The following is a 14,201-nucleotide window of genomic DNA, read 5'->3' as shown; positions in this document are numbered from 1 at the left end:
TTAATGAAGTGGGTGTATATGTAAACTATTATGAACATATACGCATCTGTTTTCCTGTAAGCTTGGGTTTAAAAGGTTTATTTAAGGGGGGGATTCCACTGATTAAAAAAAATAACATCATGTAAATAAAGTCAGGACACTTTCTTCTAGAATATCAGATAACCAGAGAGACTGATTGGACATGGTTTGTGCAACCAAACACACATGCATGATCGTTTAGTAAGTAAGTAAGTAAGAATTTATTTATAAAGCACTCAACCTGAGTTGACCAAAGTGCTGTACATAAAATCAATCCCCAGGACACACTGGGTTAAGAACAATAAAACAAATAAAATACGTAACAAAAGTAACATGTAAAAAGAGCTTAGAAGAAAGAGAAAGAAAACTAGCAGCACCTCACATCATTACAGTCTCCTGCTATTCAAATGCAAGTTTGTAAAAGTGTTTTTAGACCTGATTTAAACACAGAGATAGAAGTGGCTTGGCGAATATCGGGCGGAAGACTGTTCCAAAGTCTCGGAGCATAAACCGCAAATGCATGATCACCTTTAAGTTTCAGAGTCCTGGGAACAGTCAGCAAGTTCTGAGAAGATGATCTAAGAGAACGTTGACAGGTTGAGGGTGTTAGCAGGTCTGTAATATAAGAGGGGGCAAGCTTATTTAGTGCCTTAAAAACAAATAACAGCACTTTAAACTGTATTCTGTGCTGGACAGGTAGCCAATGTAGAGAAGCGAGCACTGGAGTGATGTGGTCTCTTTTCTTAGTGCTAGTCAGTAACCTGGCAGCAGAATTCTGGACTAGTTGCAGACGTTGCAATAGAGACAGATTAATTCCTATATATAAAGAATTACAATAATCGAGTCTGGAAGAAATGAAGGCATGAATAACTTTCTCCAGGTCAGAGAAATAGAGAAAAGGCTTAAGCTTTGCAATGCTTCTGAGCTGGAAGAAACTACTCCTTACCACCGAGTCGATTTGGTTTAGTGTTGTATTTTAAAGGCTGTAAATGAATCTGATTTCACATGGATTTTTCATCTTCATTTTTGAATAATGCTGTCTGATTAGACAGCAAGTATAGGAATTCTCACTGTTCAGAGGACTCAGATTAAGCACATGTAAGGCAGGTAGAGATTGTTTGAATCACTCGATGTTGAGGTTGAAAGATAATATTGCATGACTTTGATATTCCACAAAAGTATTGGTATCAACAAAATCCTGCAAATTAATTGCTGACACTTGACAAGACAGTTTTGAGAACCAGCTGTCATATCAGTCTTTAAAGCTACAGCATTTTCATATTTGTCAGACTCTAGTATGAACCGAGTAGCTGTCTGGAAAGTCCAATGTGTATGCCACACCTAATATCTGCTGTTTTTTAAATAGTCACAGCAGTGTAACAAAAGAGGAGCCTGTATATAGTGATGAGGCATGAAATGTATATTGCTGCGTCACTATGTGCCTAGCTAGACTCCTGGAGCAGACAGATGAAGCTGTTTCCCTAATGTGAGCCTAAATGCTGTCTCTGATGGTGTTTTGGTATGGCATTAATTTATTGCCACAATAAGGACGTTGCGTTGTTCAGTCATAGTGATAGAGCAGCTCACCTCTGTATGGCTGTGTGGCTGCGTAGCCGGCAGCCTGCGTCTGGCCCTTCTGGTGCCTGATCTCTGGGGGCCCTCCTGGCATCCAACACCAGCCAATTAAGACAGAGGTGGGCATTCAATGTGACGAGCAACAGCTGGCAAAAAAGGAGGGCTTTGTTTACCTGCTTACTGCCAGTAAACATGCTCAACAGATGGGCTTCACTCTCACATTGATCCTGGCCTGGGATCATCTTAACGAGAAGATGAGTTAAGGAAAGGTTTACTGCATTCAATCTCTAATTAGCCTGTCTTATTTTATTACTGATGTAATAAATGTAACTGATGTAACTGAGAATGTAGAACTAGTTTGAGCTTTCTTGAGTTCTGCAGACACCCCTTGGTCTGCTTTAGTCTTACTGTGGATCTGACTTAAGTGGAGTCTGCTTGATCCCAAGCTGCAAATCTATGTGCAGCTTGTGTGTCTGACATAACGAGTGTTTTAAAGGAGGGAGTGGGGGAGGGTTCTTTCCTGCTACAGTGCATGTAACAGTCATGTGTTTGTTTTAAAATGCGGTGTGGTCTTTGTTCATTTTCATGAGCTATTTCTAGAATATAGGTAATTTATTTTTAATACCTTAAAAATAGAACCTTTAGAACCTTAAACAAATAGCCTGAAGTGGCACATCATCAATATTTGTTTTATTTATTTATCCCCCCTCCCAATGCCCTGTTTTTAAACGCCTATGGCATTGGCAGCACACATCTTTCTTAGGATTCATTTAGAGCTTCAAACAGAACTGTCCCGAATGAATTTGTTCTCAAAACAGCCTGGTTAATGTTTTAATTACATCGTAGAAGGTTCACTATTAGGATACAGTCAGCTTGAAGCTTTTTTTTTTTTTTTGTGAAGACAATTCTCATGGATTCTGTAAATGGAAGTTGGTGAATTATATCATAGATTAACAGTCAAAAGCTATTTCTGTGCTCGCCATTTTAATTAATCAAGTTTTGTGCCTCTGCCAAGAGCTCAGCATTTCTCCTTCCTGCTTAAAATAATTTCATTGGGAAACGTCAGGCTTCTGTAGATCAATAGCTAGCTGTATCTTTTTATGGCTCGGTCCACTTTAATTAAAGTGAGCCATTAAATCTTTAAGGGGCCTAATCAAAGCCATTAGCAAAGCGCATTTTGTTCTAATGAAGTGAACATTAGCGGCACGGTTTTTCAAAATGACCTTGTAGTCATGATCAAGAATTTGCAAAAAAAGTTTTTTCTTATCACATGTAGAATATACACAAAGATTTTTAGATATTAGATCTCTGGAAGCCTTGTATGCTATCATTTCAGATATCATTTGTGGACCAAAGTATTTGTAGAGACCAGGGCATTTAGAGCCATAAAGACATTCATCCTGCCTCTGACTGTTGGCTCTCGCATCCAATAGCTAGGTTGTTCCCACCCCTTCCCTCCCTCCATTGTTTTAGAAGGTGTGATCTGGTTTTGGCTTGAGCAGTGCATTTCCTCTCTGACTTTTCTCTTTGTCTTGTTGTTTACCTTATTTATGTATGGTAATGCTAGCACATGCAGCAAATTATTTATTGGAAACTAAATAATGGAGAGCTATTACATTTACAAATGCTTTTTTCCTCCATCTAAACAACAGAGGGCACTACTATCTCAAGTTAGATGGAAATTGTAGTCTGTTTTATTTTGGTGAGAGAAATAGTTGGTCTGTATTTACTTCCTTTGTGAATTATGATTTTTATTTCATCAAAACAGAAAAGACACAGATTTAGAGAACTTATATGATGGCCTTTGTTGTTCACAAATACTAGTTCACTCAGTTTCACATGTTCACATGCACGTACACCCACACATGCTCCCATATTTGCCATCTTAAATTGTTATGTCATGCCTGTAGGGTTTGTATAACGGTTTGTATTTTAAAATGCCAAGCTCCACACCCTAATCTAAAGATTTAAGGACTTGATTAAATTTGGTGCAGTTCTGCAGGACTCAAATACAGTAGCTGTCACAAGGGCCTTTGATTGACAACTGAGCTGTAGTGGCTATGGAAAGGAGCAAAAAACAAATTAGGTCCTGTCTTGTAAATTGTTGTGAAAGCACTGCTGAAATGAAAGTGTCAGTGAGGTGGTCTCTGATAAATGTCAGCAGTGCCTGCCCTGTGGAAATCCCTCTGCTCACATAAAGCATTTGTATGAATACTTTTAGCCCATTTTTCCTGCTTAGTGGGAATCCCCTAAAACTAAAATCATGCTCTGCTTTGCTAAACAAATGATCTTTTGGGTGTTGGCCAGATTACTAAACATACATAGGTGAGGTAGTGCTTTTAAGATGCTTCTTCTTTTAATGGCTGTGTACCTCCTGATTCATTTGGAGCCTATCAGTGAGCACAGGGGAAGTGTGTTAGTGTAGCGAGTTCTCAGAGCTGCATGGGCAGGGCGTGGAAATGAGAGTGCTTTGATTTAGAAAGCCCTAGCTCTTGCTACTTCAGCACGGTCCCGTTCGCCCTGTCAGCCAGCCTAATTCATTATGCCCAGGGGAGCGCTTTATGATGTCAGCCAGGTCATTACTTATGACAGTGTTTAGTCAGGTCTTCTTTGCAGCCATATAAATGCTTCTTGGCAAAATTGTCAGTCAGGGCTTCCTGTCCAGAAGTCTCCTGCGTCGCCTTCAGCTCCTTGGCCATTTGCATCTGTTCCAGGAACCCCATTTAATCAGTAGAGCATGCCCAGTAACCTTGATGAAATGAGGCTGGTGAGTGATCGCCAGGACGATCGCAGCCAATATGTTTGTAAATAACTATGCTGTAAATCTTGGTGATGATAAAACAGCAGCATATTTGTTTTTGCAGAAATCTCACTTGGTTGCTGAGCCAGCTAGTGCGCTTTGAATTCCCTCAGCATGGGATTGGTTATTGCTAAGCGGTGCTGTTTGGCTGGTCTGAGATGTATGGTGTGGGTGGTTGTCTGTATTTTAGCTGTGGCAAAAGTGAACTACAAGCTATCCTACACCCAGTCTTCTTATTTCCACTCCAGTGATGTCATTTCCCATTGGGAGATCCTTTTATATTGCACAATAATGTTTTTGTAACCTTTGTACACTAGAGTTTGACTTTTTACCTTCTCGCTAGATATGAAAGAACTTATATGATATTGTTTATCTCCTTTCTGAGAGGAGTACAATAACACCTGAAACTCAGCAAAAGTATTGAGAAACTGCCACAGCAGCTTTGCTAACTCATCTCTGTGCACTGAAACTACAGCCAGGTGGTTTACATAGGTAGGAGATGATGTACAGTCTCTCTATAGCCTAGTTTCCAAAGATAATGTTAAAAATCACCATATTAGCATTCATACCGCGCAGTTCCATTCAGTCAGGATTTTGCCTCTGTTTAGCTAGCCTACATGTGTCCACCTACAGTGGGGGAAGTGGTTGTGACTTGGTTGTGATGTGTTTGTGCAGCTATAAAAATGTGCTAAAATTGCAGTGTATTCCTGGTGGGATGTTTAGTCTGACTGCCACAGTGTCATTAACAGTTTGCTGTGCGAGACTCGTTCACTGACAGCTCTAAGTCACTTGTTCATTAGCACGGCAGTGCATACTAGACTTACGACACATGGTATCAGGTGATATCAAATGTGGGTTTCAGTGTGTTTTTTTACATAAGCAAGTTTCCTGTTTATGTCCATTAAAACAATAGATTTAGAATGTCAATTTCTCATCCACAGGGGTTGGAGCACTCTGAGGTGCAGTATCTCTTTGATGTCATCCTGCCAGAGATGGTAAAGTTAGCCTTGAGTGCCCCCAAGATTTGTACCCAGGTAAGCCTCACAGTCATATACATATATACGTATGGTGGCCTAGAAAATCGCGCATTACCTGCAGTATTTCTGCATAATCTTACTTCTTATCATTAAAAAGCACATGTTTGACTAGGGCAGATGCAGGCCTGGTTGGACAGAGGGAGTGGGATGAAAGTGCCTGGCAGGTGTTCTAGGTTAACAGGCTCTCAGGGCTGCTGGGTGAAGGAGCTGGCTGGTGAAGGACACCATCACATCTGCAACAGCAGCAGCCTCATTAGGAGCAGAGCTAATGGAGGCCAAAGGAAGCCATCCGGCAAGCACTTTACTGCCATGTGCACTCATACGAGAGGCTTTAAAACTGCTTCCTGAAGATTATTTGTCAAATGCTTTAAAAAATCCAGCATACCTTTTTAGAATTTTTTTTTTGGGAACCTATTTTTAAATTGACATTAAATACTATAAAAAATTATAGTGGTGCTTGTGGTGGAGAAATACAGTATAATAATCACCCTACCAGAGTGTCTCACCCACATACCCTCAAAATCTTTGGTGAATATAGATTGTCTCTGTTAGACAAGAGACTTTCCAGCTCTTGAACTCTTGTTGTGAGTAAAGTCCAGATCCACTATCACAGGATGAGTCCATTTTATCCTAAATGTTTTGGCTAACTCTCTCTAATGGGAATGAGAGTTGAGCTGAACAGCCTCAGACAGATCAATAGAAGTAACACCTCTTCTTGGCTTTGTGAGTTCTTTCTCCTGACTGTAGAGCGAAGACGTGTGTGTGTGTGTGTGTGTGTGTGTGTGTGTGTGTGTGTAACAAATCTGCTGTAGATCACAATATATTCGCAGAGTGAATGATGAAACTGCATGTTCAGGCTGATGGTCCTAATGGCTAAATTATGCTTCTGTGTTTGTGAATCCTCGAACATGTGCAGGTGTCATGCACAGATGTTTACATCGATGTCTGTCTACATACTTAGGCATAGTAAGTGGTCTAGGGGGCACAGACCAAATCAGACTGTACAGAAAATAAACGCTGTTTTGAAATATTTTGAAAAATGGTCATGTAAATGTTTGTAAAATTGCACCTCTTCTGCCACATTTTGTGCTGGTACTGGTTTGTGTTGAGTGTTGGTTGGCTTTTATCACACCGCCGACGCTACTATTAGCCAGTCGGGTTTCCCTGCTCAGTGCACAAATTTGTTTAGTGCCTTGTTGAAGTTATGGAGGTAAGCTGTACAAAGTATAAATCAGCCTTAAAACCCATATCCTGCATTTTTCTTACATTTAAATTTTCCCCTTTTAGGTCCATTTAAAATTTTAGTGCACTTTTGTGTAGAAAGAACTAGCAATTCATCAATACCATTTTGTTTTCTTTTCAGACCAGATATAAGTTGTTTGCCAATACTGAGCTCAGTACTATAATAAATTACCTTCTTAGACTGAAGTTGTTAGAGTACATGAGTGCAATGTACCTTTTACAAGTTAGTCATTAAATAAAAATTTTATCTGATTTTAAATGGCATGCATTATCTAACGTTAGTTGTACTACATTAGTTACCTTGAATCAAGTAGTGCTGCAGTGAAGAAGAGCAGTCCCCCCCCCCCCCCCCCCCCCCCATTAAGTGCATTTGAAAGTTTTGATGTTCCTCATCCTGGGCCAATCTCTGCAGCACATTAGGAATCACATCCAAGGCTAACGCATCTGAAATCACGTGAAGTTTGATGGCTGAATTTTAACATTTTTCCATCCATCCATCCATCCATTATCTTCCGCTTCTCCGGAGTTCGGGTCGCGGGGGCAGCATCCTAAGCAATGAAGCCCAGACCTCCCTTTCCCCAGCCACTTCCACCAGCTCTCCAAGGGGGATTCCGAGGCGCTCCCAGGCCAGCTGGGCGATATAATCACGCCAGCGTGTCCTGGGTCTTCCCCGGGGTCTCCTCCCAGGTGGACTCGCCTGTGACACCTCCCGAGGGAGGCGTCCAGGAGGCATCCTAACCAGATGCCCGAACCACCTCAGCTGGCTCCTCTCGACGTGAAGAAGCAGCGGCTCTACTCCGAGTCCCTCCCGGATGACTGAACTTCTCACCCTATCTCTAAGGGAGAGTCCAGACACCCTGCGGAGGAAACTCATTTCGGCCGCTTGTATTCGCGATCTTATTCTTTCGGTCATTACCCAAAGCTCATGACCATAGGTGAGGGTGGGAACGTAGATCGACCGGTAAATCGAGAGCCTTGCCTTATGGCTCAGCTCTTTCTTTACCACAACAGACCGGTAAAGAGCCCGCATCACTGCTGACCCAGCACCAATCCGCCTGTCAATCTCCCGCTCCCTTGTACCATCACTCGTGAACAAGATCCCGAGATACTTGAACTCCTCCACTTGAGGCAAGAGCCTATCCCCGACCCAGAGAGGGCTCTCCACCCTTTTCCGCCTGAGAACCATGGTCTCGGATTTAGAGGTACTGATTCTCATCCCAGCCGCTTCACACTCGGCTGCAAACCGATCCAGCGAAAGCTGAAGTTCGCGGCCTGATGTCCCCAATAGGACCACATCATCTGCAAACAGCAGCGATGTGACCCTGAGGTCACCAAACCGGACACCCTCCATCCCTTGACTACGCCTAGAAATTCTATCCATAAAAATTATGAATAGAATCGGTGACAAAGGGCAGCCCTGACGGAGTCCAACTCTCACTGGGAACGAGTCTGACTTACTGCCGGCTATGCGAACCAAACTCCAGCTTTGTTTGTACAGGGCCTGAATGGCTCGTAGCAAAGAGCCATGTACCCCGTACTCCCGAAGCACCTCCCACAGAATACCCCGGGGAACACAATCGAATGCCTTCTCCAGATCCACAAAGCACATGTGGACTGGTTGGGCAAACTCCCATGAACCCTCCAGAATCCTGGAGAGGGTGAAGAGTTGGCCAGTGTTTCACGACCAGGGCGGAACCCGCACTGCTCCTCCTGAATCTGAGGTTCGACTATAAGCCAGACTCTCTTCTCCAGTACTCCTGCATAGACCTTACCAGGGAGGCTGAGGAGTGTGATTCCCCTGTAGTTGGAACACACCCTCCGGTACCCCTTTTTAAAAAGAGGCACCACCACCCCAGTCTGCCAATCCAGTGGCACTGCCCCCGACGTCTACGCAATGTTGAAAAGGCGTGTCAGCCAAGACGGCCCCACAAAATCCAGAGCTTTGAGGAGCTTCAGACGGATCTCATCCACCCCAGGGACCTTGTCACCAAGGAGCTTTTTAACTACCTTAGCGACTTTGACCTCAGTAATGGACAAGCCTATTCCCGTGTCCCCAGACTCTGCCTCCTCACTGGTGAACGTGTCAGTGGGATTGAGAAGGTCCTCAAAGTATGCCTTCCACCGCCCAATGACGTCTTCAGTCGAAGTCAACAGCACACTATCTCCGCTATATACAGTGCTAGTTTTACACTGTTTTCCCCTTCTGAGTCGCCTGACGGTTTGCCAGAATCTTTTCGGAGCCGACTTAGTCACTTTTCAAGGCCTCATCAAACTCCTCTCACACCCGGGTTTTTGCCTTGGCAACGACTGAAGCCGCAGAACGCTTGGCCTGTCAATACCTGCCAGCTGCCTCTGGAGTCCCACAGGCCAACCATGCCCGGTAGGATTCCTTCTTCAGCTTGTTGGCATCTCTCACCTGGGGTGTCCACCACCGGGTTCGAGGATTACCGCCCCAACAGGCACCAACTACCTTGCGGCCAAAGCTACAGTCAACCGCTTAAACAATGGAGGAGCGGAACATGGCCCATTCTGAGTTAATGTCCCTCACATCCCCTGATATCTGGTCAAAGTTCTGACGGAGGTGTGAGGTGAAGATCAATCTGACAGGTTCTTCTGCCAGGTTCTGTTCCCAGCAAACCCTCACTATACGTTTGGGTTTGCCTGGTCTGACTGGCATCTTCCCCCACCACCTGATCCAACTCACCACCAGGTGGTGATCAGTTGACAGCTCAGCTCCTCTCCTTACCCGAGTGTCCAAAACACATGGCCGCAAGTCCAATGACACGACTACAAAGTCAATCATTGAACTGCGGCCTAGGGTGTCCTGGTGCCATGTGCACTTGGACATCCTTGTGTTCAAACATGGTGTTCGTGATGGACAAACTGTGGTTTGCACAGAAGTCCAAAAACTGAACACTACTCGGGTTCAGATCAGAGAGGCCATTCCTCCCAGTCACACCTCTCCAGGTCTCACTGTCATTGCCCACATGAGCGTTGAAGTCCTACAGTAGGACAATAGTCTCCAGGAGGAGCACTTTCAAGTACCCTTCCCAAGGACACTAAGAAGACTGGTAACTCTGAACTGCTGTGCGGTGCATAAGCACAGACAACAGTCAGGACCCGTTCCCCAACCCAAAGGCGTAGGGAAGCTACCCTCTCGTCCACCAGAGAAAACCCCAACATACAGGCACCGAGTTGAGGGGCTATGAGAGCCCACACCTGCCCACTGCCTCTCACCATGGGCAACTTCAGAAAAGAATGCAGTCCAGCCCCTCTCAAGGAGATTGGACCCAGAGCCCAAGCTGTGTTGAGGTGAGCCCGACTATATCTAGCTGGTATCTCTCAACCTCATGCACCAACTTGGGCTCCTTCCCGCCAGTGAGGTAACATTTCAAGTTCCAAAAGCCAGTTTCAGCAACCGAGGATCAGAATGCCAAGGCCCATGCCTGTGCCCGATCCACAAAGCACCGAAACCCTACTACTGGCCCTCCCATCGGTGGTGGGTCGATGGGAGGGGGAACTCATGTAACTCTTTTAGGCTGGGCCCGGCCGGGCATTTAATCCCCCAGGCCTGGCTCCAGGGTGGGGCCCCGGTAACCCTGATCGGGGCAGGGTACACAAGTCTTGTTTTCTTCTTATTCTTCTTATAATTAAGGGTAATTATGGATCACACTTTGTCTGACCTGTCACCTAGGGCCAGTTTGCCTTGGGAGACCCTACCAGGAGCTTTTGCTGCAGACAACATAGCTCCAAGGATCATTCAAGCACGCAAACCCCTCTACCACGATAAGGTGGTGATCCATGGAGAGGATGAGCAATTTCAATTTCTCTTTATCCTTTTAAAATGAAAAAGGCTGTTGTGTGTCTGTGCCTTTAAGACCTGTAGATGTAAATGAACTCTTTTCTTATTGGCTATGTTGAATTTTGCCTCATTCAAACAGAAGTACAGGATGAAACACTTAGGCAAATAAGTTTAGTTTGAATGTGTGGGGCTTAAATGAATATAAACTGAACTGGTGGACGTGTGTAAATGTGTTAGTTTAAATGACATCAAAGAAACTGTGAATTCAAAACAGGCTTTTTGCAGCCTTTATTGCTTTACAACTTTCAACTATACCTTCTTTAGACGTACACACAGAAAAATAAGGTTTGTGCAGCATCCTCACAGAGCGCTTGATCTCAGAGAAGTCAAGTATTAGCAGATTGAAAAGGAAAATATTAAGTCTCTCTGGCTTAGTGGCACTTTATTTTTATGTACTGGTTATTAATGCTTGTATTGATTAGACATCTGCATTGCTCCAAAGAGGGTCTTTAAGTCCAATCAGTAAAGATAGATGGCACATGATGCATGCTGCTGACTTATAGTAGAATTCAGCAGGGCACTGTAATTACTCTTGGCCATTTACTTAATGTAATTTTGCCTCTCTGTTTGGTCAGTTGCTAAACTAATTATGTTTGCCTCTCCCCCTGACCCCCACCCTGCCCTCCCTTTGTTGCAGCCAATCCCTCTGCTTAAACAGAACATGAATCAGTCCCTGACCATGTCACAGGAACAAATTGCCTGCTTGCTGGCCAACGCCTTCTTCTGTACATTCCCCAGACGCAACTCGCGCAAGTCTGAGTACTCCAACTATCCCGAGATTAATTTCTACAGGTAACTTGCCTCTTCTTAACATTACTCAAGGTATCAGTGCTCTTGAAAGGTGTTATATGTTGGAAGATATAGGTATTGATCTTTGAAGAGCTTTATTTTGCTCATAGATTTCATTGTACCTCATCTCAAAAGCCCATATAACAGGTAATTCACCCCATCAATATAAGCTTATAACCATTTTGGTATAATCCACCTATTCATCTGATAGATCTTAACCCACAGAATGGGTAAGTCATGGTTTAGGTGGAGCATTTCTTGCATGAATTTACTGTCCCTTTTCCAGAAAATGTAATTTAAAATGAGTTATAAATAAATAGTTTCAGCTTGTTCTAATGATTTGTTCTGTCTTTACAGAGTTGGAGGCCAAATTCTTTTTGCAATTAATGCATTTAAATATGAAATTATTGTCCATTAGGGGGCAGTAATGTTTAGGAAACATGATTAGGAAGGAGTACTGCTCTGCTCCACCCCAGAATTTGTAGAATTAGTCCGTATGGTACAGGCGGCACCTTTCTGAAGGCTCTTTTTGAAATAAATACCATAGAAAGGAAGTATTAAGACAGTATGCCTGTAGTGGTGTCACAGATGTTGAAATCACACTTTTTGTCCTTGGTTGACTTTGCTGGTCCTTCTTTGTGTTTGCTTTGATGGATTTTGATGGTGTTTTCCAGTGTGTAGGACAAAATGAGTAGGTGGATCCCTCCCTTGCTATGCTCTAGCTGTGCACCAAAGCTGCTCATGTGGCACAACACTCATCTCAAGCCTTTAAAGCTTTATTAATGCAAAAGCAATTGTTGCTAGGTTGACAGATATAAAGTACATGGCAATCTGTGGCCTGTCTCTATACTATCTGTTTCTCTGTTGAAGCTTTCAACTGATTCACAACAGTCTTTGCTCTTAGGCATGGATGTTTTCAAGCTCTTATAATAAGTTCAGTCATTTTTCTTGAATTTAGTTATGCCAGGTGGTCATGTCTGGGAAGTGATGTCTGTTGGAGCAATAATATTGAGACTTATTGAATTCACAGTGGTGAAAATGTAGTTATGGTAGTAATAGGGCTAGATATCAGCAGTACTTGCACAAGTCGGACCAGTTTTTCTCTTGATTCAATTACCTGGTTTTAAATCAGGATAATAATGTTGATGTTGTTCACATGTGTGGAAACTGTGTAGCAGGAAATTGGCAAATGTGTTGCTTAAATTTTTCATTTCAGCACAACATAAATGGCAGTCGTGTTCCTTTAAGTTGCCACATTTTCCCCCACAAGGTTTTACACTACTGCAGTATTTTGTACTCACATTTACAGCCATTCCTTTTCTTTGGGGGTTTTATCTCCCCTGGCTAGATATAGCTAAGTGGTTTGGATTTAGATTGCCTGAGTGATTGCAGCATTAAGTCAGATGGCTTATTTAGATGAGCGCAGCAAAGGGATACAGACTTCAGCCAGTGCATCAGCATCCCATTCTGCCCCTTGGCAGGAGCTAGCCAGCAGAAAACAAGTTTTAGTAAGACAGCAGAGAATTCAGACATGCGGATCGTTATAGTGCAGCCCACTCTAATTGAGTGACTGTCCATCAGTTTACTTATCCGCTCATGCTCTGCCTCAGTCGAGCACTTGGGCAATTTAGAGATTGCTTGTTTGGCAGACCTGTCAAGGTCTTCCCTCTGTAAAATGACAGACTGGTTCTCAAAAGATATATTTATATTAATATAACATGCATGTCAATTCAATTTCTTTTTAGGGAAATTAAAACACGTAGTCAATGAATTGTTTTTTTTTTTTTTTTTTTTTTTTTTTTTTTTTTTAAAGCATTATTGTCTTTTATGAAAAATAGTGTTTTTTTTTCCAGAAAGGGCTTACCTGAGCAAAGTATGATTTTTAAATTCATTTGAGGCTACTTGGCACTCAGTTACAGTTTTAGATATGTTGCTTGTGCCATGACATTCAGTATAACATCCAGTTCACTGCTGTAATCTTTAGTGTTTGAAATGCTACCATTTTCTCAAGTTTCGCAGTTTGCTAATTACATAAAATGATTTTTAAAAATCTATGATTCTATAGTGGCAACATTATATTATCCATCCATTTTCTAAGCCGCTTCTCCATCAGGGTCGCGGGGGCAACATTATATTAATGTTCCCTTATTTATATTTGCCAAACGGTAGTGTTTTGTTTACATACTAAAAAACAAAAAAGCTTTCTTTCTCATATAAGCAGCTCTCCTACACCAAATACAGCTTGCCTTCTGAGCCAGCTTACTTAAAATTGTCTCCAGTATGGACGAAAAAATGCCATGTAGAATTGGCTTTAATAAACGAGCTCTCTCTTTCTCCCTGAAGGGCTTTTAGTGCATTGGCTTTCCTTTTCTCATTTCATGTTTTTTTTTCTATCCCTTTCTGTGCCTCGTAAGTTGAGTGGGAGGAACGATGAATGCAAGTGCATGATTAGCTTGAAGACTGTAGTGTCCTAAATAGAGAAAGCGATGTAAGAGGAGGGCATAGCTTTAACGTTAACACTGGCTATTTGGTGGCTTTAAAGAAGACCTGCAGCTCTCTAATGGTTCTTAAGGGAAGAGGGATGTGTTCCTCTGGCTGTCGTCCTTTGTGCAGTGGTACAAGAGTGCGCCATTGAGCCCTCAGGCCAGGAGCCCTGTCATTGTTGTCCTGACTGAGGGAAGTGTGCTCCATGAGCAGGCAGCAGTGAGGGAAAGTGGCAGAGTTGGATTGGCCTGAAAGCTTCGCTTAACTCACGTGTCTGTGGGGCCAAGGCACTGCTTTGAAGTGGAGAAATTTATGTTTCTGTTCCGTGCTGAAATAACCTTTTAAATTAGGATGGTCATCTGAACTGATCTTGTCTCACCCTGCCACCAGGCAG

General features: G+C 43.0%; 1 protein-coding gene across 2 annotated transcripts in view; it reads left to right on the top strand.

The window, feature by feature from the left end:
* Positions 1 to 14,201, top strand: part of parga (poly (ADP-ribose) glycohydrolase a) — a 35,113-nt gene that overhangs the window by 3,800 nt on the left and 17,112 nt on the right. For both annotated transcript variants that reach the window (XM_017723218.2, XM_017723210.2), the window contains exons 8-9: positions 5,335 to 5,427; positions 11,172 to 11,326. In XM_017723218.2, the coding sequence (XP_017578707.1) occupies positions 5,335 to 5,427; positions 11,172 to 11,326 (248 nt within the window). The remainder of the gene's footprint in view (positions 1 to 5,334; positions 5,428 to 11,171; positions 11,327 to 14,201) is intronic.

This window comes from Pygocentrus nattereri, chromosome 5, assembly GCF_015220715.1.
Source record: "Pygocentrus nattereri isolate fPygNat1 chromosome 5, fPygNat1.pri, whole genome shotgun sequence".
NCBI lineage: Eukaryota > Metazoa > Chordata > Actinopteri > Characiformes > Serrasalmidae > Pygocentrus > Pygocentrus nattereri.
This window is presented reverse-complemented; position numbering and strand designations above follow the sequence as displayed.